The sequence below is a fragment of the Pangasianodon hypophthalmus genome, chromosome 10 (genome assembly GCF_027358585.1).
Source record: "Pangasianodon hypophthalmus isolate fPanHyp1 chromosome 10, fPanHyp1.pri, whole genome shotgun sequence".
Lineage (NCBI taxonomy): Eukaryota > Metazoa > Chordata > Actinopteri > Siluriformes > Pangasiidae > Pangasianodon > Pangasianodon hypophthalmus.
In genome coordinates, this window is record NC_069719.1 from 23,195,464 (window position 1) to 23,219,496 (window position 24,033).

General features: G+C 38.0%; 1 protein-coding gene and 1 pseudogene across 30 annotated transcripts in view; both read left to right on the forward strand.

Moving 5' to 3' along the window:
• LOC113533992 (gephyrin) overlaps nt 1-24,033 on the forward strand; it is a 160,434-nt gene that overhangs the window by 21,768 nt on the left and 114,633 nt on the right. For 21 of the 30 annotated variants that reach the window (XR_004578924.2, XR_008302570.1, XR_004578925.2 and 18 more), the window contains 5 exons: nt 2,098-2,192; nt 2,268-2,334; nt 12,702-12,974; nt 13,293-13,421; nt 20,210-20,341. Coding sequence is in view for 26 of the 30 variants with exons in the window: in XM_053237832.1 (XP_053093807.1) it covers nt 2,098-2,192; nt 2,268-2,334; nt 12,702-12,974; nt 13,293-13,421; nt 20,210-20,341 (696 nt within the window). In the remaining 4 variants the exon portion in view is untranslated. The remainder of the gene's footprint in view (nt 1-2,097; nt 2,193-2,267; nt 2,335-12,701; nt 12,975-13,292; nt 13,422-20,209; nt 20,342-24,033) is intronic. The other 9 variants (XM_053237833.1, XM_053237847.1, XM_026926544.3 and 6 more) reach the window with 4 other exon arrangements.
• On the forward strand, nt 5,367-6,331 carry LOC113533893 (uncharacterized; annotated as a pseudogene).

Consider the following 24,033-nt stretch of genomic DNA (forward strand, 5'->3'; position numbering starts at 1 on the left):
TAAGTTGGATGGGTTCCACTGGTGTACAGCAGTCTTTAAGTCAGACCACAGATTCTCTATTGGATTAAGATCTGGGTTTTTACTGGTCCATCCCAACACATTTAAATGTTTCTCCCTAAACCAATTGAGTGTTGCTTTAGCAGTGTGTTTAGGGTCATTGTCCTGCTGGAAGGTGAACCTCCTTCCCAGTCTCATCTCTTGGGCAGACTGAAACAGGTTTTCTTCAAGAATTGCTCTGTATTTAGCACCATCCATCACGCCTTCAATTCTGACCAGTTTCCCAGTACCTGCTGATGAGGGATGGTGTTCTGGGGGTAATGAGAGGTTTTGGGTTTGCGCCAGACATAGCGTTTTCTTTTATGGCCAAAAAGTTCAATTTTAGTCTCATCTGACCATAGTACCTTCTTCCAGACATTTGGGGAGTCTCCCATGTGTCTTTTGGCAAACTCAAGACCTTCTTTCTTGTTTTTTTTCTTTAAGCAAGGGCTTTGTTCTGGTCACTCTTCCATAAAGCCCAGCTCTGTGGATTGTACGGCTAATAGTGGTCCTATGCACAGACACTCCAGTCTTTGCTGTGAAGCTCTCCAGCTCCTTCAGGGTTATTGTTGGTCTTTTGGATGCTTCTCGAATTAATGCCCTCCTTGCTCGGTCTGTGAGTTTTGGTGGACGGCCCTCTCTTGGCAAGTTTACTGTGGTGCCATATTCCTTCCACTTTGCTATGGTGGATTTAATGGTGCTTCGTGGGATATTCAAAGTTTTGGATATTTTTTTGTAATCCAACCCTGATTTATACTTCTCCAAAATTTTGGCCCTGACCTGTTTGGAGAGCTCCTTGGTCTTCATCATGATGCTTGCTTGATGCTGCCTTTTGCTCAGTGGCGTTGCAGACTCTGGGGCTTTTCACAGCAGGTATATATGTAAGCTGAGATGATATGACACTTAGACTGCAGACAGGTGGACTTAATTTAACTAATTATGTGACTTCTTGAGTTAACTGGTAGCACCAGAACTTATTTAGGAGCTTCATAGTAAAAGGGGTGAATACAAATGCACACACCAATTTTCAGTTTTTTATTTTTTATTTTTTTTTAAATGAGTTTATTTCATTTCATCAACTTGGAGTATTTTGCGTAGATACTCTACATAAAAGCCAAATGAAAATCCTTTAAATTCCAGGTTGTAATGCAACAAAATAGGAAAAAAGGCAAAGGGGGGTGAATACTTTTGCAAGGCACTGTATAAAGGCCATACCACAAGATGCAAACAACGCATAATGATGTAACAATGACCCATAACACACTGCCAACACAACAAAGCACTTCATCGGGGAAAGAAGTGGAAGGTTTTATACTGGCCAATTCAATCAACAGACCTTAACCCAGTTAAGCAAGTCATTCACCTCCTGGAGAGGAGACTGAAAGGAGAAACCACTCAGAACAAACAACAACTGAAAGAAGCTGTGGTGCAAGCCTGGAAAAGCATCACAAAAGAAGAATGCAACAACTTGGTGATGTCAGTGCATTGCTGGCTTGATGCAGTTATTGCAAGCACAGTATATGCATCCAAATATTAAGTATTATAGTCTTAAAGTAAATCAAAATAAATCCGGTTCAATAGCTTTTTCTCATCTAAAATTGGGTGGTCTGCCACCAAGCATGCCATGTTCAAAGTTGTTTAACACATTTAGATGTAAATATCAAGAAATGAAAGCTGAAATTCTGGTCTATTGTCTTATATTCATCTTTTGATCTTAAACCCAAATGTTTTCAATGTATATCAAAAACAAAAGAATTGGCCATGCCGTTGCAATACTTTCAGAGGGGACTGTGTATAGAAATATGTGTATATGCACTCATCCCTGTACTGTGAGGGGTAAAACAAAAGATATTTCCTCAATTGGTGTTTTGATTATTGTCATGAAGATTGCTAATTTTGAACTGATTTGCAGTGACTTGCAGTTTGCAGTTCCCCCTAAGGAGACAAATGGACCCAAACTATGCAAGCAAAATGCCCACATAGCATAACAAAGCCATCGGTTTTTCCTTTATTTGACACCCATCAAAACGTGTGTGTGTTTTCTCTCTCACTTCTTTCCAGGCCACGAGGGAAGTGATTGAACGTGAAGCTCCAGGGATGGCCCTTGCCATGCTCATGGGCTCATTAAATGTCACACCTCTCGGCATGCTGTCCAGGTGAACATGTACACATAAACAAACACACAAATTTCTGTGGGCTTTGAGTATTAATCACATGCTTACCCCCTCTAGACCTGTATGCGGCATCAGAGGCAAAACTCTCATCATTAATCTACCTGGCAGCAAGAAAGGCTCACAGGTACGGCTGTGTGTGTGAGACTGAGTATAGTGACATATAACTTTTAAAGATTTTCTAGTCCTTTTCAAAAACAAATGTAAAATTTTATGATAGAAGAGAGAGGATAGAACTTTAGGCAGAGGTATTAAAATCTACTTTGTTAGTTTTGATCCCTTGCACAGGGAAACATCTGAAAACTATGCTTTTCTGCTTTCTTGGATAAAGTAGTGGTCAGTGGAAACATGACTAAAGTTTACATAGCAGAAAAGCTAGTTCACTGAAAGTGAAAGATGTGCATTTGTCTCTGGCAGTGTTTGCTTTCTCTTCATGCCTACTTTATCTCTGTGAATTTTGATTTGTGAATTCATGAATCTCAGGATTGTAAGCCAATATTAAACAAGAAGGCTGGCCCAGTGTTCTCTTTGGTCAGTAAAATTTGGAGGTGTGCTAATTATTAAGTAGTGGGCAAACTGCTGTGTTCTTACTGTTGTTTGTCGCACATCTGGAAAAAAAAATAGCTAGCTAACTAACGTTACCCCTACAAATCATATGCCTTCGGAACTGCCTGTGACTGCCTAATTTTTTTTTTTAATTACTGGCAAGGAAAATAACATGGTGAAAATCCAATGTGGCAGTGTTCCCATCAGAACATAGTGCTGATCTGTGCAAATTCATAGTATTGTGTAATCAGTTAGTATACATGCTACCAGAAAAGTCTAGCTTGATCTGACTTGAAGAATGAAATTGAAAAATTGAAGTTGAAGATCAAAATTGGCTAACTGTGGAATGTGCTTTTTTTTTCCCCTGCTTTGCATCACCATTTATTACCTTTCAATATGAATAGATTATACTTTGTCATTAATGTCTTTTTAATTATTAAGTAATTTGTGTTCTATGCACTTCATAGAGGACCATGGCTACTAGAGGGTGCCAAAGAATACCTCTATTGGAAAAATAAACATAATTAAAAAAAAAATCAAACAAAAATAGTTTTAAGTAGTAAGGCATTAATTTCGAATGTGAATTTTTGATCAGCAAGGAGTTTATAAACTTGGTTAATCCAAAAAACATCTGTACCCAGAAAAAAAAAACGATTATTATTGTTGCAAATTGTGTTTCATTGTGAAATCATCATTAATTATAGATCCTTGAAATGAATCCTTAATTAACATCTATGCTAAATATACCTAATGAGTGCCACTGGTCTGTTTTTTTTTTCTTTACCATTTTGTTTGCCTTATTGTTTTTTTTAAAGCATGATTGAGATTTAGTTCCATTTAAAATACATCTAAAATATGTGACAAGTTAGACATGCCTCATGCATCTGTTCAGGAATACCTGTGTTTATGCAGAAATCTTATGGTGTGGAAGAGCCAAATCTTTTCTTATGAATCATTGCCAAGAGGGAGTATTTGCAAAGTTGGCTGAGCAAATCTTTTAGATCTAGTACAGTCAGTATATTACCAAGATAAAACAGATTCCAGCATTTGCATGAATGACATCAGTAAACTATATCTGTTCCACTGCTGACATGTTACCATGTGTTTTTTTCTCAGCATCATGGTGTATTAAAGCTTTTGCATGTTGAGTAACTTTGGGTAAACTTGTACTGAACTCTAATTGCGTGTAAAATGCAAGCAGTGCTAGGCAAGCAAGGTTCTCTCCATCGGAAAACAGTCCCTCTCATGATTTGTAAGCACACTTAACTGCTTACAACTTTGTAAACTAACTTAAGCTAACTGTGTGGAAGCAGGCTAAGGAGACAGATAATGTAGCTAGTAAACTTGCTGTTAACTGGTGTGGATGTTGTGAAATTACCATCTTAACATCTGAAATTTGGAATGTGATAATCTGCACTAGCTGCAGCAAAAGTGAGATGTCTTTTTCTAGCATACGATACACATGCAGTGCTACGCATACATGCACACACTACAAATCCAATCAACAGGGTATATGCTTATATATGCTTTATAAAGTTCCTTTTTTGTGTTAGGGACAGCGTTTTTACAGTTTAAAAATTAATGACACAAACTTTGGTTCATCACATGAATTTACCCGATTCACGCCTGCTGTAGGCCTGCCTAGCCTACAGTATCTGCAGCTCTTTCTCACTTATTGCCAACTTACTCAATGACATCCAAACATCTGTATGGATGAATGTTTCAAAGCAGTCCTGCAGGGCCATACCGGCCTCCTGAGTCCCCTTCCTCACAATCTTTGTGGAGACAGGCTGCCTTTGATCTGCAGGAACATACTGAGGTGTTAACAAGATGAGGTTATGGTCTGATCTGCCAAGTAGGGGTAGGGTAGTAGCTCTGTATGCTTCTATAACATTTGCATACCAAAGGTATAGTGTTCTGTTTTCCCATGTAGTGCAGTTGACAAAGTGGTGGAAAGTTGGCAGAGTGGAATCCAGATTTACATGGTTAAAGTCTCCAGTAATTACCACAAAAGCTTCACAGTGTTTAGACTGTAACTTAGCAACAGTGGTGTGTATAATGTCACATGCTGCTTCTTTGTCAGCTGACGGTGGTTTTGGTGATTATGGTGTCATTGTTTTGTCACTGTGGTAAATTCTGCATAAGACAAGGAGCTTGTGATAAAATTTGTTTTACCTTCCTGGTCGTTGTCTTTAGTACATTACGCCATGTTAAGCGTTTAAATTGGCCTGATAGATAGGCGTAACCTACAGTATCTATAACCCATTCTTACTTATTATTCACACCCCCAATGACCTTGTGACATCTGTATGGATAAAGGCAGTCCATTGACATGTAAAGGCATCTCAAAATGACCTGCATTCCCAAGACATCAGGATGATGAGGTCTGCCGGATGTTCCACTTGAGAAATACACCACCATCTGAGTTCCACTGGTGTACACGCTACATTGAGCACCATCAGAAGACATTACAAAGAACGAACATCATGCATACGTAACCCTCGCAAAATAAATAAGTTACCCACTTCATACAGTATGACGCTATCACAAATGTAAATATGTTTCAACGATGTCATGTGTTGGTTGTGCCTAAAGTGTCAAATATTTATTTAATGTTTTGCCCTTGATTTTAGGGACATTGTTGCAGCCATAGACAACATCACTAGCCATAATGACGAACTGCTGGCAAGTTCAGTGAAAAAACAGCTCTGGCGTGACAATGGAGTGGACATCAGTGACTGTTCTATCTGGCGGATCAGGCAAAAACTTGAGTGGAAGTATGGGAAAACTCAACATGGTCCCATGATCAGAGACAAAAATAAAGAGATACGTCTCCAACAAGCCCAGATATGGATAGATGAGAAGGAGACGTTTCACGATATCATTTTCCCTGATGAAACAACAGTGGCTTTGGTTCACTTTGCCACTATGTCATTTCGTAAGAGTGGCATACACTTGCCCAAACCAAAGCCGAAACACCCACTGAAAGTTCATGTTTGAGGAGCAGTATCCATACTGGGACCGGGACCTATTGCAATTTTCGAAGAGATGAAGATGAAGATGCTATTGTAAACGAAACCACCGCTCCCTACATTAGGGATAACTTCGGAGTCCATCATCGCTTTTTCCAGAGCAATCACTCGAAACACACTGTTGCAAGCAGAGTCATTGCAGCAGAGGGTATAAACTGAGTGAAGACTTCACCAGAATCCCCTGATATGAATCCCATTGAGATAGTGAGGCATGCTTTGAAAGACTATATACGGAAAGAAGCAAAACCAGCTACAAAGTCTCACTTAATTGCTGCCATAAATAAATTCTGGTTCGTGGAACTCACAGTAACGGCATGCAACAAATACGTAAATAGACTGTTTAAAGTTCTTCCAGCAGTGGTTGAGCATCAGGGTGGACACGCTGGAATGTAGCATACATAGGCTAAAGTGTAATGCCATAAAATGAGAATACATTTCTGACCACTTTCCAATAAATATAAACTTTTTCATTGGCATAACCATTCTGCTCTATTTTTGTACTTATTAGATTAAACTGGAATATAATAAAACTGAGTGCAACAGTAATGAGTGTATCTATATTTAACAATCGAACACACATGCCAAACATAGGTCATAAAAATACTGTGACACCCACTGTATAGGGAATAGTAAATTAGTTAGTGATTTTGGATATCGCATGACACGTCTGAGCAGTTGCCCTGTGAGGTCTGTTGCAAAGATGGACACTGATGGAAAATGCGACTTATAAAGTCACGTAAGTAATAATAAATACATAAGGTCACAGTTGTGAGATGCAGCCTAATCTCACAATTGCAAGAATTTAAGTTGCCATTGTGGAAAATAAAGCCCCCAGTTCGGGGTGAGTGAAACCGGCAAAACTGGTTGGTTGGAAATTCCAGCTCACACCCCGTGAATGGAAGATGAAAAGGGAAAAAAACATTGAAATTACTGCTAAAATCATTGGATTAAAATAATTCTAAAATAATTCTGATACTAATTATTGTATACACTTTGCAAATTATATTTAATCAAAGCTTAATTGTATCGAAAAGTGATTAGTAATTTATTTGCTTAGGCAATACAGGCGTCACTTTCTTTTGAAAAGTGGTAGAGATAAAGACATGGGGGGTGGTTCACTCACCTTCTCTACTTACACACCGTACTGTAGCATGCATTGTGCGGTTTTTTTGTTAGATAGGAGTTATGTACCATAGTCTAATCAATGGATTTACTTGAGGGACTGTAATTAGGACTCAGAATCTGAATGACTAAAATATTAATATAGCAATAAAAGATATGCAGCCTACAATTAACTAATAATTGTTAATATATTATAAATTTAAATACTAGTAATAATAATTAATTAAATGCGGTTAATGTTTATTTTTATGTTTAACATAGGATGTGCTACAGTACATTTATTATTATCAATCATATAAGCATTACCAATGAGTAGACCACTGTACTGAGGTGAAAAAAAAAAAAAAAAACACAAGCTTGGCTATATAAAGCTACAATGTATGAAAATTTTAACTTAATACTTTACACTTTCCTTTTAGATTATTGGCTCAACCTCTGTCTTAGTAGATTTTTAATAGGATTTTATGGGGGAGAAAAATCTTAACATAAAAATATTATTTTTCTCCTTGGATTACATTGTCATTGTTTGGTGGTAAATTGCAGAAGACAAGGAATGTGTGAAAATTTGTTTTACCTTCCTGGTCATTGTCTTTTTTTACTAGCTACATTGCACCATGTTGAGCCTTTAGATTGAACTGCAGTGTTAATCTTGTCGAAATGAAATGACGAAACTGTTCATTAACGAAGGTTTTTTTTTTCCTGAAAGATAACGAAGACCAGACAAAATGTGCATCATGACTATGATTATTCGCTATTAATTTAATCATACTGTTGATGAAAATATGACAAAAAATAATGAAGATTAACAATTAACAATGCACTAACAATGTTTCTTGAAGAAAAATCTGGAAAAATGTGATTGTTTCACATAATGCACTCATAAAGAATAAAATAATATAGATATCATCAGGAATACCTGTTTGAGCTGTGTGAGCTGACTGAATGAAAAACCAGTAAACTAAAGCACTATACTAGTGGGTTAATTAACTTACCCAAATGCATTCTATAAGAGATTAATCAGATTCATACACAACATAAACTCAGTATTACAACCTTCATCTGCACAAAATGTTACAACTGCACAACTATACGTAATGGTCAGGATGCATAAGTCACGTTGTGAATATGCTCTTTCCGTAACAACACATTTGGTAAATGTTGCCACATTTTTAAATTAATACTTAAAATTTGGAATATTTGGTTTAATTTTGCACTTTCTTGTCAACTAAAATGTTACTTTCAACTAAAATTAGATGAAATTTTAGTTTGAGTAAAATTGACAAAAATTAATGAATATAGCATGACGAAATATTGACTAAATTTAAGACATTTTCATCAAAAGGCAAAAATTATGACTAAAACTGTCTAAACGCGATAAAGTGAAGCAAAATAAAACCGAATGCTACAGAAAAGCATGTATTTATGCATCAATGATCAAACTTCAAATGTAAAATAATGTACATCAAATTCACGTGCCAGACGTAAAAATACTATCAATAACTGAATTATTGTTTTATCTGCATGTGCACAGAACAGGTATTGTACAATAAACTTGAATTACACTGAAAGAAAAGGAATGTGTGGTCAGTTAGACTTAAGAAAAAATATTATGTATGGTTTATGTATGGATGTTCAAAAACAAATTATGTTAATGTAACTCAATCCAATCACGTGGAACCGATGTACGTATTAGTATGAAGTAAATTCAATGAGCTTTTTTTCAGTGTGTGGACTTCTGTGTTCATTTTAAACTGGTTTTTTCAATAGTGAAACTTTAAATCTAAGAAAAGAGCAAAAGTTTCCAGAGGCAAGAAAGAAGAAAATGGAATTCATTCAATTCTACTTTGAGGAAGGACATTCGTATTTAGATGTGCACACACGAATCGACTTCGTGTTCATTCAATCCACACACTCACAAGAAACAGCTCCATTTGGTTGGAAAAAGAGTATATGCTGTATACAGTGTATGTCCTGGCAGAACTACTGTATCTACTAGCAAGCCGTGTTTGGTCAAATGAAACTGCCCCCTACTGGTCTTGTCTTTCCTGCACCCACAGCATGCACGTGATCCTGTGTGATACCACATGAAATCACAGAATCCCTTTTCCTTTGACGTGCATCTGTATGACAGCATGAGGGTGCCGTGGGAGAATGCCAATCACTCCACCACCAACAAATCTGAGAGTCGATGGGCGACAGCATCCAAACTTCCCAGATTACCAAAACACACTGTGACCATGAACTAACCGCCTTTACCTCAGAGAAAGGCTTATTAACAAAAGGCTTGACTAAACAAATAGGTTTTCAGCCTAGACTTAAAGACTGAGACTGTGTGTGAGACCCAAACAGAAATTAGAAGGCTGTTCCATAACTGTGGGGCTTTGTTAGTGAAAACTCTGCCCCTTGCTGCAGCCTTCATTATTCAAGGTACCAACAAAGAGCCTGCACTTTTTGATTGAAGCAGGCATGGTGGATCATAAAAGGTCAAAAGTTCACTCAGATACTGCGGCATGAGACTATTCAATGCTTTATAAGTCAATAGTAGTATTTTATAATCACTGAGAAATTTTACTGGGAGCCAATGCATTGTGGATAAGATAGGGGTCATGTGGTCATATTTTCTGATTCTAGTAAGGACTTTGGCTGCTGCATTCTGGACTAACTGGAGCTTGTTTATGTCCTGTGGCTTGATGGAGCACCATTTTGTGAATGGAGGACGAAGTCAGGAGCATGAGTGGATGAGCATGTACCTGTGGATTGACTAATGAGGGCTCTGTGTTCTCCATGAGCAGTGATGAGGAGAGAGAGGAGAGTCAGGTGGGAGAACTGAACTGAGCTGTGTTATGATGGTGTGTCTCTGGGTGAGACTGTAAGCCAAAAAGTGACAGTAAAAGCCCTTTTGAGTTGTCCCAAGCCTGCCTCCCACATATTTATGCCCACAAAAAACACAAGTGTGTGTAACAGTGAAGAAGAGGTAAGTACATTGCTATTGAGCCCTTGGCCATCATCGAGATCATCCAAACCCTTGCCAGCATCCACCAGACTCAACACAGAGCCCTTGTTATTCAATCATCCACAGGTGCATGCTCATCCTTACCACTCACACCCCTGACTCCATCCTCTATTCACGAACTGGTGCTCAACCATGCCCCTGCCACCACATGCCCCTACTAGCGCATCCAGACAGCAAGGGATTACAATAATCCCACCTAGAAGTAACAAAAGCATGAAATAATTTTTCTTCATCATGTATTGTTGATATGTTTTTTATCTTAGTAATGTTTCTGAGATGAAAGAAGTCTATCCTAGTAATAATATCTTCATGAACTTCAAATGAAAGTCTGGAGTCAATAATCACACCAAGGTCTTTTACTGCTGCACATTATGCAACTAAATGGCCATACAGAGTTACCAGGTGAGACCCTTGAGCAAAGCACCGAACTCCCAACTGCTCCCCGGGCGCTGCAGCAAAAAAAAAAAGGCTCCCCACTGCTCCGGGTGTGTGTTCACGGTGTGTGTGCACTTGGATGGGTTAAATGCAGAGCACAAATTCCGAGTATGGGTCACCATACTTGGCTACACGTCACTTCACTTCACTATGTAATCAGAAAGCTTGCTTATAGCTGCCTGAGGTCCTAGTAGAAGTACTTCTGTCTTGTCAGGATTAAGCAGGAGGAAGTTACTCAGCATCCATTGTCTAGACACTGGATTCAATTGTAATGCACTTTACAGATTCCTCAACTTCATTAAACTTTAACTAGTGCTGTCTGAGTACTATGATGAGGCCTAAATCCTGACTGATAGACTTCATGTGTGTTATTCCTTTGCAAGTATGAGCATATAGTGGATATAAAAAGTCTACACACCCCTGTTAAAATGCCAGGTTTCTGGTGATGAAAAAATGAGACCAAGATAAATCATTTCAGAACTTTTTCCACCTTTAATGTGACATATAACCTGTACAACTCATCTGAAAAACAAACTGAAATCTTTTAGGTTGGAGGAGTAAAAATAAAAAAACAAAATAATGTGGTTGCATAAGTGTGCACACCCTCTTATAACTGGGGATGTGGCTGTGTTCAGAATTAAGCAATCACATTCAAACTCATGTTAAATAGGAGTCAGTACACACCTGCCATCATTTAAAGTGCCTCTGATTAACCCCAAATAAAGTTCAGCTGTTCTAGTAGGCTTTTCCTGACATTTTCTTAGTCGCATCTTACAGCAAAAGCCATGGTCCACAGAGAGCTTCCACAGCATCGGAGGGATCTGATCAGTCAGGAGAAGGGTGCAAAAGAATTTCCAAGGCATTAGATATACCATGGAACACAGTGAAGACCATCATCATCAAGTGGAGAAAATGTGGTGCAACAGCGACATTACCAAGAACTGGACGACCCTCCAAAATTGAAGAAAAGACGAGAAGAAAACTGGTCAGGGAGGCTCCCAAGAGGCCTACAGCAACATTAAGGGAGCTGCAGGAATTTCTGGCAAGTACTGGCTGTGTAGTACATGTCTGGGCTATGGGGTAGGGCGGCAAGACGGAAGCCTTTTCTTACAAAGAAAAACATCCAAGCCTGGCTAAATTTTGCAAAAACACATTTGAAGTCTCCCAAAAGCAAAAGCATGTGGGAAAATGTGTTATGGTCTGATGAAACCAATGTTGAACTTTTTGGCCATAATTCCAAAAGGTATGTTTGGCACAAAAAGAACACCATACCCACAGTGAAGCATGGTGGTGGCAGCGTCATGCTTTGGGGCTGTTTTTCTTCAGCCGGAACTGGGGCCTTAGTCAAGGTGGAGGAAATTATGAACAGTTCCAAATACCAGTCAATATTGGCATAAAACCTTCAGGCTTCTGCTAGAAAGCTGAAGATGAAGAAGAACTTCATCTTTCAGCACGACAGTGACCCAAAGCATATATCCAAATCAACAAAAGAATGGCTTCACTAGAAGAAGATTAAAGTTTTGGAATGGCCCAGCCAGAGCCCAGACCTGAATCCGATTGAAAATCTGTGGGGTGATCTGAAGATGGCCGTGCACAGGAGATGCCCTAGCAATCTGACAGAGTTGGAGCGTTTTTGCAATGAAGAGTGGGCGAATGTTACCAAGTCAAGATCAGAAGCCTGGCATTTTAACAGGGGTGTGTAGACTTTTTATATCCACTGTAAATGCTGTGCTACAACCTTTTCTAGGATCTTGGAGATAAAAGGACAGTTTTATATTGGCCTGTATAGTTAGACAGCTGATAAAGGCTGAGGTCTGGGTTGGTAATTAGGGGTTTGATAACTGCTACTTTAGAGGATTTATGTACATAGCAAGTGCTAAGGGAAGAATTGATTATTTGTTAGAAGAGTTTCGAGTGCTTCTGGTATTATCTGTTTGAAGAAACATGTAGGTAAGGGATCTAGTACACAAGTTGATGATTTTGATGAGAAAATTAGTGAAATTAGTTTGGTCTCGTGAAGAGGTGTAAAGCATTCTAATTGCTGATTTGATGTGGTTATACTGTCATCTACAGCGTTAAACATGCTTCTGTTTTTATTTTTGCCCCTTGATATTTTAACTGTATTACAGTGATTATTGAATTCTGTACTGGTAGATGAACTGCTTTACTGTTAATAAAGTAAAATGACATTACTTTTGGTGGGCTTTGTCCATCCTTGAATATAGCCAATGATATAAATGTAGACTTGTACTGCTGATGTTTTTGGTAAATAAATATAAGAAAGCTATTTATATATAGGAAATATATAAATAGCTACAATGTTTAGTGTACTACCCCTCCTTCCAGGAGTGCTTCCAGTTCATCTTGCCTGCCCTGCCTCATGCCATCGACCTTCTGCGTGATGCTATAGTGAAAGTGAAGGAGGTTCACAATGCACTGGAGGACCTGCCCTCACCCCCACCACCCCTCTCACCTCCCCCTGTCACCAGCCCACATAAGCAGACTGAGGAAAAGGGCATTCAGTGCGAGGAAGAAGAGGAGGAAAAGAAGGACAGTGGAGTTGCCTCGACCGAGGATAGTGGCTCCTCACATATCACAGCAGCGGCTATTGCTGCAAAGGTGGGCATGTTTGATGTCAGTGCTAACCGCACGACTAAGCCTGTGGCCATTATTAAACTAGTCCTGTTTGGCCTGTTTGTTAAAACGAATACAGATGCTAGTTTATGTTGATTGAAATTTTGCTAAATTTTTTTGTTTTCATTTGTTTAGCATTGATTGTTACCTAAAGATTGATTGCTACCTACCTGCAAGAGGTTGTTATAATCAGGTTGATTCCATGAGGCCTGTCATAGCATTACCTCCATCTTTCCCCGTGTTCAAGCATGTGTCTTTGTTGATTCGTGCTCTCCATATGATTGTGTGTCTATTGACTCATAGCATGTTCATCTTCAGAGTGTATTCCATCCCACCCATTCTGTTGTAATGGCCAAAGGGGGGCAGCCATTGACTTGCTTCATCCCTCCCACCACCCTTTCCTCTCATTTCACCTGCTCCTGTGGAGACAAGGTAGGTGACACCTGTTGATATTGACACTACCTTTTTTTTTTTTTTTTTTTTTTTTTTTTTTTTTTTAACAATTTTACTTATTTCCCCACCAAAATATTTTCCTCTCTTTTCCACCAAATTGATAAAAATGATTAATCAACTGATAGGATGCTGTTATCTTTTCAGCTTTTCACAATGTGTTGCATTATTGCAGCAATGCTGGATAAATGACTGCAATACTTAATATTTCTGCACGCTGCTTCCTACACATTTTACTTCAAGTTTCCCCCAATTTTGCACAGACCGGCCTTAGATTGAGCCGAATGCAGCCAAACCAGAAGGGAGTCACAGACACACAGGCATCTAGGCCTCTAATATGTTGTGTGATTATTAAGTCATGGTCAATAATGTACTCCAATATGTCCTATATATACAATATCCAAAATCTGTAGCTATACCAGCTGTATTTATCCCAGTTTGGCATGAGCTACTAAAGTTTAGTGCTGATCAGTGCTAGTCATCCCATGGCATTAATAAACCATTCATATAGATACAGTTGTTTAGCTTGTACAGAGATTTTTCCACGTTTGTAAATGTGTATATTAGTTTAGCAGCTGGCTGACAGTATACTATTATGACAATAATCCGTTATGTATGATGTTGTCCTCTAGACCAACAACTTGTATTTTTGACTTGATAATCTTCTAAGATACTTTTAGAATTATCTGTGATTGGGGAGCCCTTATACACGAAACATAATAAATTTATCACTCATCTTGAACAAAACCCAAGTTTTTAAAGACCGCTATTGTTAAGCCATATCTTAAGAAACCATATCTTGACCCCTCTGATTGCCTGAATGAAGCAGTTGATACTATTGATCGTGATATTTTAGTCTGGCTTGAAAAGACAGTGGAGTTAGACAGACAATTATTTCACTTGTTTAGATCCAATTTGACAGACCATTACCAGATTGTTAGCATAAATGGAACTTCTTCAGAGCCAATCTGTTCTGATCCAGTAAGGTGTAGGTTCTCTCAATGATGATTTAGTTGAGAATCTTTTGAATCAATATGCTTTTTGTCAGCCATTTGGGGCATGTGTCTTGAGTCATCCTAGTGTCTCTAAAGGCCTGTGCTAGATCATGGTGGACACTTGGCTGGTTCTTGATCCAGAAGTTGGCTCTACTATCTATAACTTGTGCCTTTCAGTTGCTGGTATTGATAATGGCGGCAGTGCTTTCTTTGATGTTGATGTCTAACTATTCCTGACTCTCTGTACCATCAATCTGTTGTTAGATCCAGGCTGCTGCCTCATTTTGGGTTTTGTCATTCTCCCAGATCTAGGTCCATCTGTTTTGACCTCTTTGATGGTGAATGGTTCATGCTGATCATCTTTTTTTCTAGCTCATGATAGAACTTTGCATCTTTTTGCATCTTGAAGGTATTATTTTGATGGAAGAACTTGCTTCTCTTATCAAGTCGCCTGAATCTCTGGGCTTAGCTATTACTCTCTCTTTTGCTGTCCATATCTATTCCATCTGCTTGCTGTTGAGCTTTCTTTCCAGTTGCTTCCTCTTTCTATCTTTCTAAATATTTGTAAAGTTCTTTTCCTTTTGGTTGTTTTCATTTCATAATTTTTTTCGTCTAACCCTGTCTTTTTGCAATCCCATGCAGCTGCAACCATGAGCTGGTTGATTTTGGTGAGGTTCATTGGTTCATTTCTATCTCATCCCTGATCTTATAGATGACTTTAATTTGCTAGACTGATGGCCTCCTTGGAGCGTTGTCCTTTGTTTATTTTAGGGATAGATGAACTCTCCCCAATGGGTGTTTTTAGGACTTTTCATCTGTGCCAGATGCTTGCTATTATCCCTGTTGTTTCTACGTTGTTTACCTCTACCTGACACTCTGGCTGGTCTTGTTCCTTGGATTGTTTGGCTATAGTTGTCTGTTGGTTGTTTTGCTTCATCAGCTGCAGGTGTCTTGTCTGGCCTGGGGATGTTCAGTTCCTGAATGTTGTTATTGAAGATAATAGCATATATTTGAGCTTGGATGTTTTGTAGTTCCACTTCTCCCAGTCAGTTGTTCTTGATAATGTCGTGGCTGATCTTTTTTCCCTATGCCACTGTCTTCTCATTCTCAAATCGTCTCACAAATCTGGCAACTGCGTATGAGACTAGTTGTAATATACTATCAAAATGTAAAATCAAAAAGGAATTTTACTGAAGTTTTAATTTCCAACAGTGTAACTAGACAGTTTACATGCCATAGCCCAACTCCAACAAATTCATGGAGAAATTTCTTGTTAGTTTTGTCCTTGCAAAAAGGGCAAAGGGGAAGGTGCTATCTTTTATTTTTTTAAACCTTGGTTTCCAGAATGTCACCTATGGGACTTGACTGCTAGAAGAAATTGTGGGTAAGAGGAAGATAAACATACTGTAAGCTTGAAAATGATTAAAATATGATGAAACAAGTTAACCTTTAACTGTGTAACTAGTTGGTAATCTAATCTTATTTTTAAGTAATATAATGATATTGTATTACACGTTGTCTCATATGTAATTGTCGGATTTATGAGACACTTAGTGAATGAGGAGATAATGGCAAAACAAAAACAAAACCCTTATTATTAAAAGTATTTACGTGATTAGAGTGCTTAAATCTGAATAAGTGAACTTCAGCCAGGAGGTTTTGACAATGAATACTCAACTCCATTATTTATTTTTCCTGTCTAGAAAAAAAGGTGTTTCTGTGGTTAGTAAACAAGTGTGTACTGCTTTGAAGTAAATTTGAAGAAGTGTAGACAAAAGGATTAATTAATAATTACATAATTATATTAATTAAATGAATAATAACTCTGCCTAAAGTTTGCTTCAGTGGAAAAAAAGGATTTTTTTTTGTTAAAATTAAAGGGCCTCTGCCACCTCAACTATGCTCCCCCACATTCACACAAAATCAGGCACCCATGTAGGGCTTTATTACTCCCTTGTACTCAGCCCTACTCCATTTCACTCGTTTTCCTTTGGTTGTTTTTTGTTTCATTGCATACAGAAGGCCACTAAGAGGTATGCACTCGGCGTATTCTTCCTTTGGTACTTGTCCAGTGGGTGAATTTGTTGCGGTAGTGAACTGTTCATGCAACAACAAATGAAATATGTGGATCTGGTACAATTTACTGTTGGCTTACCATACTTACATTGCCCAGTTTGTGCAAGCTGGAAGTGGGGGTTTGATCTTCTGTCGACCTCGTAGAAGATCAAACCCCCACATCCAGCCAACTGCAATAATAATAATATTATTGCTACTATTATTATTATTATTAGTAGTAGTAGTAGTAGTAGTATCAATGATGATGTTGTAGACTTCATATAGATACAGGCCGATAATAGCTCTCGGCCCTTGTCTCTGATACCGTTCTGGTTCAGCAGTAGCCTGTGCAAAATTGGGTTACATACCACTGAACACAGCAGATACAGATTTCAGGTCTGAAGCCTTCGCATAGACTGTGCCTTGCATAAATATAACCCTCCTTAAGATTTTCCATATTTTGTAGTGTTACAACATGGAAATAAAATGAAATTTATCAGGAATATATGTCATGAATCTACAAAATAATATACATAATATAATAATATATAATATATAATATATATTAAAGTTGGGGAGGGTCTATATAAATTGCTTTTTTTTTTTTTTTTTTTTTTTTTTTTTTTTCCTTACAAATAAAAAATATTTAAGTTGTGATTGCATAAGTATTTACCCACTTCCTGTGAAACTATTTCTGGCTCAATCAGTTGCCGTCAGAAGTCACATAATTAGTTGGAGTGGAGTCCTCCTGTGTGCAGTAAAGTGTCTTGTCAATGTCAGTACACCTGTTCTTGACAGGCCCTAGAGTTTTTAGAAAACAGCATCCTGAAGACAAAGGCGCTATTAAAACTTTGTCTGGGACAAAGTTTTTTCCCCAAAGTTCTTTGGTGGACAGCCTCTGTCTACAAGAGGCTGTCCACCAAAAGTCAGTGACCAGGTCCCAAGTGTTGGAGTGGGAGAAGAGCCAACTGTGGCGGATTTTCTCTTTCGCCAGTGGGCAGGCCAGATGGTTCCTTGGCCTGGGTCGGGTGGTAGGGGTATGTGGCGGTGGAGGTGTGGTTGAGCGGAAGGACAATCGTGGAAGCGGTGGTGGCTTAGTGGTTAAGGCATTGATTGGAAGGTCATGAGTTCAGATCACACACAGCTACTTCTGTTCTTTAGGTCTACTGATTGGAAGGTCATGAATTCAAATTCCAGCCACTTTTTGTCCCTTGAGCAAGACCATTAAAACTGTTGTATCCTGTGACAACTGCTTTGTATAAAAGTATCAGACAAATAAATAAAATGTAAATGTAAAAATCTCATGGCGAATGAGTAGGTAATTGGTCATTGTCCCCACTTATGTGTGTAGTTTATGGTAGTCTATTTATGTGCACTCACTTTTTCAGTAGGCTGTGAGGGAGACTGAGCCCTGTGGAGCGAATTTGTACATGACTTTAAGAACTGAAGTTGTAGTTGTGTGTTTTGATTTTAATGGTTTAATTTTGTTTATTGGTAAAGAGCAGTGCTGAAAACACTCGAAAAGAAAAGAAAAATAATAAGGAATCCAGACGGTTAGGTTTTTTACCTTTTATTACTAAAGCTCATGTGATAACTTGAGATGGGCAAACTGATAGTTTAATATCAATACATGTGATCCTTCTTTCTCAAGGTTTCTTCCTTATATCTTCTCAGGGAGTGTTTCCTTGCCACCATCACCTCTGGCTTGCTCATTGGAGATAAATTTATAAATTTAAAATTTATACCCTGAATTTATATATTTCTGTAAAGCTGCTTTGTGACAATGTCCTTTGTTAAAAGTGCTATACAAAAAAAACTTGAATTTAATTTTAAAAATCTATCCTAATATAAGAATATCAATATTTTTTTTTTTAACATAAATAATGTAACCCCAAAAAATAAAATCCTTGTAACATTAACATGAAAGATAGTAACTACGAGTCCTTATGACATTTTATTCTACCCACTGGCTTGTTTCATACACACACAGGCAGGCAGGTAGAAATGCACAAAAGAGACAGAGAGCACCTGTTGTAAGTGATTATTTCTGTACATAAGACAATTCTGATACAGATCAGAATTTCAGCTTTCATTTCCTGATAATTACATCTAGTTGTTTTAAACAACTTGGAACATGGCACCTTTTGTTTGAACCCACCCATTTTTCATGTGATCAAAAATATTGAAGCATGTGACTGACTGGCATTTCTTGTTGCCCAGGTGTGTCTTGTTAGATTGATTGTTTAAACAATTACTGGCCCTCACTGTCTACTGGTTTGAGCCCTGGGTATTGTCTGTGAAGACTGCATTTGTTTTTAAAAAAAGGATAAATCAATATGAATACCAGAGAGCTGTCTATGGGAGAAAGCGGAGAAAAGAGGGGACATCAATCAGAGCCATTGCAAAAGCATTGTGCATAGCCTATACAACAAGTTGCAAATAGAAAGAAACCACTAGTGTACTAACAACCAGACACTGAACAGGTTGGTCAAGGAAAACAACAGCACTTGATGACAAAACATTGTGAGAGCCTTGAAGAAAAACCCAAAAACAGCAGTCAGTGACATTACCAACAAACTCCACAGGGCATGGCTGAAGGTATCAAAATCCACTGTTCGAAGAAGACTTTGAGAGCAGAAATATAGAGACCATACCACAAGATACAAACCACTCATCCACAATAAAAATTGGAAGGCCAGATTAGAATTCACAAAGAAATACAGAGATGAGCTACAAAAGTTCTGGAACCAAGATTAACCTCTACCGAAGTGATGGAAAGGGCAAAGTGTGGAGAAAGAAATGATCTGCTCATAATCCCAAACATCTGAGCTCATCAGTCAAGCACAGTGGAGAGTAGTGCTCTGTAACGGGCTCACTATTCTTTATTGATGATGTACCTCATGCTGGTAGCAGCAGAATGAATTCAGAAGTCTGTGTATTTTGGACCCAATGGGGCAACCAAGATGGAACTGTGCACGAGCTTATGCAGTTAAGCAGGTCTGGAACTGCTCTTTTCTGCGACTCCTTCCATTAGTTCCACTATTAAGCAGTGTTATAAAAGAATCATCTGCTGTTGAATCTTTAACCCAAAAGATTGCTTCTTAGTCCCACACTTGTTCCCCAGACAGTGGTGTTTATCATGTAGATAAGCACTAACATTACATAAAAGTATCAAGAGACAGTTTATTCAGAACTGTTTTTCCACAGTTCTATATGCATGTCTGGACACCAGTCACTTGATGTTTCTCAACTAATGTGTGCATTCTTAGAGAATGACAACCGTTATTGCATTTCAGAAAACTGAGTTTCTAAAGCAGGGGATATGTTTAGTATATAAAATGCAGACTGACCAAAAGAGACTAAGAGACTGAAATAAATGAATAATATTTTCTGTATGTATGTAAAAACTTTTTTTGCAGGCCAGGAAACAGAATATATTTTTAAAAGAAGTCTCAGAAGGTTGTAAAGGAAGCAAAAAACCCACACACTTACGTAACTCTTTTTATTTAGATCCTGGTTTTATCTAGCTATAATAGAAACTGGAAAGATGATCTTTATTCAGCATAAAATGCCAGTTGTTGCAAACCTGGCTGTTTGAGAGGTTGGATGAAACTCATAACGTGATGCAAAAATTGATATTGATATTGCAGTTGTTTTTCTCTGATGTGGCTGAATACATTCTATATATCATAACTTTTAAACTCCTTTTTTTAACCATAGATTCCAGACGCTATTATTTCTCGGGGCGTTCAGGTGTTGCCACGGGACACAGCCTCTCTCAGTACCACCCCCTCAGAGTCTCCCCGTGCTCAGCAGTCCCGCCTGTCCACTGCCTCCTGCCCCACTCCCAAAGTAAGATCCCTCATTCTTACCCTTTTTATCCATCTTCTTTCTCCCTTTGTCCTTATTTCCTTTACCACTGCTATTCATTGGCTGCATCTACCCTGTGCATTCCATTCCAACAGCAGAAGCACCACGCGTTGGGAAATTTTGGGGGAGAAGCATGACTTTTTTTTATGGGTATGGGCAGCTATGTTGTTTTACCTTTTTTGAGTTGGGTGCTCTGCCAAGTCTTTTGATATCATCTGCTTTAGTTTTCTAGTTGATTGAACCTTTGCTTAAAAACTGGCTCATACTTATTTTTTGTGATTGCAATTGGAATTTTTGCCATACTATATTTTAACTAAATTTTTTTTTGTTAAATTTATATTTAACAAATTTATTATATGTTTATGACTTTATTAAAAAAGTCATAAAGCTAATCAGGCAAATGTTATCGGGTAATAAACGAAATGACCAATCAGCTGTTTTTTTTTTTTTTTTTTTCCCCAGAGTAGCAAACCTTGGTAGTATGAGTAAGTAAAAGTAAATAGAGTAGTGTGTTAGCATTAGTTTAGACAGCTTGCAGTGCAAAGTCATTTAAAGTAATTTTACATTATGTTTATGTTTGGTATATATTTCTTTTTATTTATGTCCAAGGTTCTTATGTTGTAAATATAACATTCCAACAATAAACATAACATGTCAAGGGTTCACATCCTGCTCTGTGTTTGTTTGGTGTCGGTTTGTTCTGTATATAGTGCAGGTTATTGGAAGGAGGTCTGGAGCTGTTTAGGAAAGTTTTGAAGAATATAATATAATATAATGAAGAATGAACTCAACGTACAAGTTTAGAATTTTTTTTTTATGACTGATTTCTTCTGTCTCACTGATTTCAAGTGGCACTTGCTCTGTATTAAAATACAAAAACAAGCTTTACAATGTAAGCTTTACAAGCTTACATTAAATTGACAGCTATCCTCTCTGTCACCTTCATTGTCATTATATTAACAAACTGTCTAATGCACCAAATATAATGTAACTAAGTGCATGTGTATATACTGTATATATCAGCCATAACATTAAAACCACTGATAGGTGACATGAATAACATTATCTCGTTACAATGGCATCTGTCAAGGGTTGGGATATATTAGGCAGCAAGTGAAAAGTCAGTTCTTGAAGTATTGGAAGCAGGAAAAAATGGGCAAGTGTAAGGATCTGAGTGACTTTGACAAGGGCCAAATTGTGATGGCTAGACGACTGTGTCAGAGGATCTCCAGAATGGCAGGTCTTGTGGGGTCGTCTCGGTATACAGTGGTTAGTACTTACCAAAAGTGGTCCAACGGTGGACCGGTGACAGGGTCATGGGCGCTCAAGGCTCATTGATGTGCATAGGGAATGAAAGCTACTGCTGGAAAGGTTAACGCTGGCTATGATAGAAAGGTGTCAGAACACACAGTGCATCGCAGCTTGCTGCGTATGGCGCTGCATAACCGCAAACCGGTGACCCCTGTCCACTGCCGGAAGTGCCTACAATGGGCAAATGAGCATCAGAACTGGATCATGGAGCAATGGAAGAAGGTGGCCTGGTCTGATGAATCATGTATTCTTTTACATCATGCGGACGGCCGGGTGCGTGTGCATCACTTACTTGGGGAAGTGATGGCACCAGGATGCACTATGGGAAGAAAGTAAGGCGGCAGAGGCAGAACAATGCTCTGGGCAATATTCAGCTGGGAAACCTTTGGTCCCGGCAAAATTACAAAAATTGTGTCACTGGCCAAATACTTGTAGACCCGACTGTATATTCTGATCCTCTGGCCTCCATCAGTACAAATGGTCTTTGCCACCAAGGGTGTCCTATGTCACCTCTATTATATATTTTAGCAATAGAACTGCTGGCTGAATCCATCAGAACGAATCAGTGTATCAGGTATAACAGTGCCTATTTCTTTATTTGCTGATGTATTGCTGTACTTGGAATATCTGGTATATCTGGAACAATAAAAACCAAGAATCAAGCTCCTCAAACTGTTCAAATCTAAAGATTTAGGTGGAGCATTTTTACCAAATATGCAACTTTACTATTAGTCTACCCAAATGAAGCGTATGATGAGCTGGTTTCAGAATAGACACAATTCATTATGGACTATGGACACCTTTGGATGTCAACCAAGATTGCTTGGTTCTCTACCCTTTATCTAAAAAAAATTCACAAGATACAGTCTATATCTGACATCTTTGTAGTATCAAACACATTATTTGCTGGGAGTGATATTAGGATTATATTTAAGTATCCCAACCAGCATATCTCTATGGTCTCCACTTCCCCTTAATCTAGATGTTCCTCTGCAGATTATGGCCTCCTAGTGTGGCTGTGAAAAGGAGTCTCAAACTTTTCACATTTGTTTAATGATGATGCCTTCTGATCATTTGACTAACTTACAGATTTTTACAACTAAGGCATTTCTTTGAGTCCTTAAGGAAAAGAGGGTAAAATATATTTGGAACTTACAAATATTGAGAAGCAACTGATATCTTGGGCTTCATATATGTGAACATTTTCCCTAAGTGTACTCATATCACTTTACACAAATCAATTCAAAATTTATTCATAGAATTTGCTTAATCCCCGTCTTGAGCAAATATGCCCCAATATCTCTAATTTGTGCTTCAACTACAAGGTCAATATAGGTTCTGTAATGAATGTTTTGGAATTGTGGCAAGATCCAAACTTTTTGGAAGGGGGTTCTTGTAACTATACAAAAGATTTTTAAACACATAAACAAGTCATCCAGTGTTTATTTGCTGAATTTATATTCCAGTTCTTCTGATGCTGATGCTATTTATGCATTAAACATTCTTACCTAACTGGTTAAAAAAATTTATTATTCTTATGGTCTAAACCTGAAGTGCCCTCGTTAAGATGTGGCTTACGCAAGTAGCTGCTTCACTGCCCTTAGAAAAATTAACATATAACTTGCATCAAAAAAATCTTCTAAATTTTGGAAAACTTTATGGTTATACTTGGATAAAGGTGATGTGATTAACGCAGCAAGTGTTATTTATAGTCTGACCCCTTAGTTGTTGTCCTATTTTCTTTTTTTCCTTCTTCTTTCCTTCTCCTTTCTATTATCTAAGCCTTGTTCCTGTACATGGAATTGAAGTTATACAGGCTGAATTTGATGAATAATGATTGTCACTGTAACCCTGAAAAACCCCATTTAAAAAAATCACTGGCTACTTAATGGAGTCCATAATGTCATTTATGCAAACAAAGTTTCCGTGTCCTTTGGAGGTAAAACAGCCTACAACATCACAGATGTTCCACCTTACTTAACAGTGTGGATTCTTTTCTGTATAACCATCTTTCTTTTTATGACAGATTGAATGTTTTTTTAACACTCAAGTGTTTTGACTTTAGAATTTTTTTAGTTGAAATAGCAAATGCAATTCACATTTGTGATTAGATGAAAGAAAAAGCTTTCTTCTGGCACTTGTTTGTTGGCATGAAGGTGACATCCAGTTATATATGGAGAATCTGTGACCACAAAATGCAGTTAACTTCTGCAAATTTTCAAATACCTGAATTTTTTTCTGTAACTATCCTCCTCACTGTGCAGGGGGAAAAATACAGTTGCGTGCTCTTCCAGGCAGGCTCAGTACTGTCTTGGTTGATTTAAAATTCTGAATTATTGCCTGACAGTAGGTATGGACATTTT